The 6,415-nt window shown below is 49.4% G+C and overlaps 1 protein-coding gene across 1 annotated transcript; it reads right to left on the reverse strand.

Annotated features, from left to right (window-relative positions):
- Positions 1–4,221: 4,221 nt before the first annotated feature.
- PtA15_8A379 (uncharacterized protein) lies at positions 4,222–4,825 on the reverse strand (the record flags this gene model as incomplete). The annotated part of the gene is made up of 2 exons (XM_053171802.1): positions 4,222–4,229; positions 4,495–4,825. 2 exons carry the CDS (start codon positions 4,823–4,825, stop codon positions 4,222–4,224), a joined length of 339 nt encoding a protein of 112 aa, XP_053023030.1.
- Between the last annotated feature and the right edge of the window lie 1,590 nt (positions 4,826–6,415).

Raw genomic sequence — 6,415 nt, forward strand, 5'->3', positions numbered from 1 at the left:
AGGTCAACACGGAAGTCATACTTTCTTCGTGGCGGTGGGCTCTTAGCGCTGGATTTCCGGAACATGTTGATGAATCAATGGTAGCACTGCGGGACAAGTTCTTTGACGGTCCGTGTTGCAATAGCGGCCTTTCCCGCCACTGCTAGCCGGGCGGAGGTCGACCACGATGTCTTGGAGGCGCTAATCTCTGCAGTGTAAAGTTCTAGGAGAGAAAGGGGCTTGCCAGCTGCTTTGGAAAATGATTGCGGAGAAACTTTATTGGACTCACATTGCAGGGGCGGTAAAATACACACCCCCTCGTCACAAATCCTAGCTTTCCCCATCATGGGCCCTTGGCCCTCTGTTGAGGATGTTTGCAGAGTGGAAAATACAGCCAAAGCGGCAGCAAAATTGTCGGTGGGGTTGGCAGGGTTCCATTCCAGCTGCGGGGGGGCGGGATTCCAGTCGGGGTGCGGAGTACTATCTACGGGGAGAAAAAGCTTGCCAGCCGTTTCAGGGAGTATGGGAGAGGGTAGTCTATTGAACTCACATTGCGGGGGCGGTAAAACACACACCCCCTCGTCACGAATCCTAGCTTTCCCCATCATGGGCCCTTGGCCCTCTGTTGAGGATGTTTTTGGAGTGGACAAAGCTGCGGAGGCAGCTGCAATGTCGGAGTGTGCGGGTGGTCCAGTCAATTTGGTGTCCGTGTTTGCGGATCCATGGTATCCCAAGGATGCCGTCGTACGTGTCTTTCAGCCGGGTGATGATGAATTTTGAAGGGCGGGGTTCTTCATTCAGGGTCAGGTCAATCTCATATGCCGCTTGGGATGTGGATCCATTGAATCCCGACACTGTCCGCCTTGAGGCGGTGGCGTTGCGGAGTAATCCCGCCACGGCGGCGTAGGACTTGCTCAACACGTCATGGGTCGCTCCGGAATAAATCAAAAAGGAGGCAGGGGGTAAGGGGTTCTGGGAGTTGTGATGGTGCAAGAGATGAAACATCTGGGATCAATTTCATTTCTGGTTAAAGTTTGACTAGCACCAATACTACAAGACAACTCTGCCGCGCTCAGGAAAGGCACAACCTTCATTCCTGAGCACCTCCATTTTTTGACGAGTTGGCCCGGCCTTTTCCGCCTTTATCCGCTGGTCCGCCTCCGCCTATCGCCGCCATCCCTTCCACTAATTGTCGGATCTGATCCTCCATTGCTGCAATCCTGGCGTTTCCGCGGCCTTTTCCCTTCTTGTTCGGACAGTCGCGGGAGATGTGGCCCTGCGCTCCGCATCGGAAACAGAGTCCTTCCCGCATCATCCGGGCCTTCTCGGAGTCGGATAGTCGTCCGTTTAACGCCAACGCTGTAACAGATACAATACGATACAGTATCGGACTATTTATCTGTATCGTATTGAAAATCAGATACATGTTCCAGCGACTGTCTGTATCGGATCGAAAGTGCGATACATTGGCTATGTATCGGATCTAAAAACCCAATACAATCTCAGATGTTTAGCTGTATCGGATTGCTAAACTGATACAATACAGATAAATATCGGTATGTATCGGGAAAAACATTGCGTGTATTATGTTTTTCAGAGCATCAGGAATCAAACACAATTTTTTGGGCGGGGGTGAATTTTCAGGGGTGTTGTTTTTGCGGGGAGGGGAATCAGAGAATATAAAATCAGGCCAACAAATTCTTTTCTTTCATACTAGCATCACACATGGAAAACGTGTGTTATTTTTTTTTTTTTTGGGGGGGGGGGGGGGGGGGAACTACTTGGAACTTGAAGTGGAAGCGTTTTCAGGGACATGGCGAGTCTGGGTCTTTTCCTGGTCATCCTTAACTTGAGAGATGATAGCCTGTGCAGCCTTGAACTCGCCATTGGGTTGGACTCCTTGGAGCATCCACTGGTGTGAGCTAACACACCTCTCGATTGTTTGCAACGCTAGAGCCCCTCGGTCGTGTCCACATGTATCCGCAGCGGCAGAGAAACAGCGTTCAACACTAGCTGAGGTTGAGCAACATGCCAAATAGTCCCTTGCCAGGAGGGATAAGACCGGAAACTCGGCAGAATGTTCCTGAAAGATACCGACTAGTCAGTTGCAACATTGATATATGTATAATATATAAATACGAGGTTGGAAAAAGTGAAACTGACCTTCCACCATGAGAGTGGATCGTTTGCTTGTGAGACTGGCCACTTGTATTTCCCACTAAGGTATAGGGAGAGCTCACTGTTGACTGAGTCGACTGTATCAGGGAAGAAATCGACTTCGTCGATCTCTCTGTGAGGCCGTGGCTGTTTGTTGTGATTGCTTTCAGTTGGTTGGGACTTGGGTGGGGAATGTGCTTTGTATACGGTTTGTTTTGCATCGAAAGCGGCTTGTAACAAGAGCTGAGTGTACGAGTAAGATTCTGGGAACCACATCTGTATAATAGAGAGACGATAACTGGGATTCAAAACTGTGGCCAGGAGGATTGCATCACACCTCAAAGCCTCCTGGAGATACTTGTTTGTCTTTGCAATCATTGCCCGGAACATTTGGTGGAATTCGGTTTTGGAAGGCGAGTTCAACTTCTTCGTGAGGAATGTCTTGATGAACCGGTATTCTGCAAGCATCAATCCAGCGGACGATATGTCGCCCTCCATCCGCTTAGTTATGAAGTAGAATTCTCCCAGTATGTCGTTGAGTCGTTTGACCAAATCCCAGTCGCCTCAAAAGATTTCCTGGTTAGCGAAGAAGTTTTTCCCCCCCTTTGGGCCCTCCTGCTCTAGACGATCCTTTTCGTTCTCAATCAGCTTGTTGATAATGTTCCGTGCCTGGTAGGCTTGATCTCGACTTTGGAACTTGATGTTCCATCAAATTCCATAGCCGGCGATGAGACTTGGCCAGAGTAGTCAAGCTTCTTTGCCCAGGTATCGAATTCAGATCGTTTAGCCGCAGAGGAAGTGATCTTCTGGATCACTGAATCTATCTTCTTGAGGATTGAGTCAATACTACGGACACCGTCAGAATCGGATGGTTGGCCATCTGGGCAACTACGCTGGGTTTGAGCCGGAATATCTTCCACCTCGCTATTGCTATCACCATTCAGCAAAGTGCTCTCGGGTTTGTCCTCCACACCTTCTTCTTCAAAAACCTCGGGATCAGTCGGAAGCTGAGATTCTTCAGTAATGGACCCAAGCCCAGGCACAAATCCAAGAGTTGATTTCTTCGATTTGACCAGGCCTTCGTTGGCCACAGAAATTGCTTTGAGGCCCGCATTGAGGATTAAAGCCACCTTGTGGCAAAAACATTTGATGTGGTTCCCCGATAAGTCGAGATCGGTGCCGGCTTTCTCAAGAATTAATTGATTGACCTCAGCAGCCATGGTCCCGTTGTTGGAGCCTGAGTCGGTTGTTTGGGCTAAGATGTATTGGACAAATAAGAAAATGTCAGCCTTCGCTGATCATGACCAGCTTGACGCTGAAGCAAAAAGTACTACTTATCTTATTGTGAAGGGAAGCCTTCATGATGATGTTTGCAAACGGGATCGCCAGATATTTACCCTTGTGGGTCCACGCGATGTATTTCAATCCAAGGTGAGTAATACAGAACTGCCAATCCTCCGAGACAAAGGCAGCAGATATCCCCATGAAGGCCTGTCGGTTGCCCTTAGTTGTCCAAACGTCATGAATGAGTGTAATCTTTGATGGAAGTTTCTGCAAATAACGATATAAGTAGTTGGTTGTGAGTTATGAGTATCGACCACAAATCAAACCAAAATGGAGGAAAAGGGGGAATAAGGTACCTTTAACTTGCATAGAACTTGTTCTTGCAAGTTGCAATAGAGCTTGTGAGCCTCGGTGGCAGCCCAAACTCAAGAGTGGAGTTTGATTCCTGGTCGAACATAGCTGAAAGCAACGGCCAGAAAGAAGTCGCCGATACAAGACCATGGCAAGGCGTTTCGAATGAGCCACATGACAAGCAGTTGATTAAAAATCTTCGTATCAAACTTCCCCGCGTTAGTGTATTTGATTATTGAACCGGACTCCTGCTCCTTCTTTTTGGCAGCAACCTCTTTGGCGGTCAGAGGAAGCTTTGCGCCGCCTCGGATAGCATCGGCTCGTGCGTGGCAAGGTGCCCGATTGACCGCTCCATCTCGGTGCTTGACAAGGTTTGCACGGGTGCCTTCGCCCTTCTTGTACATGCATCCACACCACTTGCATTCGTAATGCATGGGGTCGTCACCATTCTCAGCACTCTAATGAAGAAAAATAAAACAAGAAATGCTTCAGTATTACTATGAATCATAACTATGAGTATAGAAGCTGATATATAAAAACTACATACCTGCCCTTCGGCGTAAACAGGGGGAAGAAAATAGAGCTCGACGTCGTCAATTCCAAACTCAGAGTCTCTTCGGCATCTGGATTTTCTTTGTTTTTTCTTTGCCTTTGCGTTTTCTTCATCTGAGTCCTGGCAAAAGTTCATCGTGGATGGAGGCCGGTCAGAATCGATGATATCACGGCGTCTCTTCTTGGCCTTTGAAGCTGAAGCGTCAGTTGTTTGGGATCTGGAAGTGACAGATGGTCGGGCTTGGCTAGTGGAGGCAGAGGCAGGTTGTTGGGTCCTCTTCGAAACAACAATTGCACTGGATTCAGAGCCGGAATTGACTTCCACGGGTGGTTCAGGTCCAGGATTGGATATTTGTGGTGCTTTGAGGGATTTTCGAGAGTCGCCGCTAGGCCGAATGAAATTAGGATCTGTGCGGATGGGGGTAATGATACGCGTAGACTGGCGGGATGGGGGTCGGGGGGGAGTACCTTGAGGGGATGGAGGTCTAGATGTGCGCGCCATGGTCGAGGGATATAACCTGGTCAGCGATATCGGCCTCCATCGATACCGGAGATGCCTGAGCTTGTGTATCTGTTTGCTTGGTTCAACCGATATTCCCTGGATGGAAGATGCGGCGCAGTCTCACCAGTGTATCTGGTATCTGTGTAGACTGGGTCAACCAATACTTCCTGGATGGAAGCGCGGCGTAGTCTCACCAAATCCACTCAATTAAACCAGGCGATACATACCGATACATATCGGTATCAGATATGTATTGTATTGAATATCCGATACATGATCTGACATATGGATGTATCGTATCTAAAAATCAATACATCCAATCCAATACAGCCCAAAAAGTATCTGTTTTCGATCCGATCCCGATCCACAGGATTGGGACCATTTTCGATACGTTACAGATACAATACCGATTCACGTATTGTATCTGTTACAGCGTTGTTAACGCCAATAGGTCCATGGCTTTGGGGTCAATCTTCTGTTTAGCCGGCGCTGTTCTGGCCTCCGCTCCGCTCATTGCCGTGTCAAGCTCCAGGGCCAAGGTAGCAACCTCATTAATGGTTGTGAATGCGGTGCGGGAAACAATGAGCGCCATCTGGATGTCCCGCTTCAGACCTTGGCGGTACTGGCTGAGGAGGGTGGGGATTTCCCATCCTGCTGCGGAGGCGTGCTGGACAAAGGTGTGGGTGTAGTCCGCCACAGAACCGGTCTGCTTCAGCGCTCGGAGGGCTTGTTCCGCCTTTGCCTTCTTTTCCGGGTCAAAAAACATGCCCCGGAAGGCCGCCGTGAACTCTGCGTAGGTCAGGGTGGGTGGTTCCACTGCTGCCTGGTCAAGGAACAGGGCTGCCCACACGCCCGCGGGTCTGGTCATGTATGAGGACACAAAAAGGATTTGTGTCGTGTTGGTCGGGGACAAGTGCTTGTTCACAGTCATATAGATGCCAACCTGGCGGGCAAACGTCTCCGCCACCGCTCCGCGTTCTCCATTGAACTTGTCGGGTTGAGCAATCTTGGGGGTCTTGGTTGCAGTTGGGGGAGGGGGTGGATTTGGAGTGCGGAGTGCGTCCTCCAACTTGGCCTTGGCCTGGCGGTGTTTTTCCTCCTTGTTGTTGGCCTTTTTAGTAATGTCCGCCAGTTGTTGTCGGAGTTTGGCGGCTTTGGAGGCATCCATTGTATTGCTGTGTGATGTCGGAGCGGGATATTCAAGGTTTCTAGGAGTGGTTTGTGGGATATTCAAGGTTTTGGAGTCGGGATGTTCAAGGTTTCGGAGTTGGAGCAATATGTTTCTTGGTCTTTGTCTCCGTTAAGTAGATCCTGCAATATGTTAAGGTCTGTTCTTTGGAGAGGAAGATGGAGTCTGGGTTCTGGGGTTCTGGGGGTTCTGGATCCAAGATGGTAGATTGCAGGATGAGGAAGAGGCTTGGATCTCCAGCCTCTTGAACCTTGAGTATGGTCCGTGACATGTACGTGTAGTCTATGTACATGTGAGTCTGTGCTGCGGAGCCCGCACTACGGCTCATAACACATAGTAACCCTCCTGGTTCCGCCTAAGTCAGACCAGTTCCAGTACAAGACCAAGGGGGATGAACCACC

This window comes from Puccinia triticina, chromosome 8A (assembly GCF_026914185.1).
Source record: "Puccinia triticina chromosome 8A, complete sequence".
Classification (NCBI taxonomy): domain Eukaryota; kingdom Fungi; phylum Basidiomycota; class Pucciniomycetes; order Pucciniales; family Pucciniaceae; genus Puccinia; species Puccinia triticina.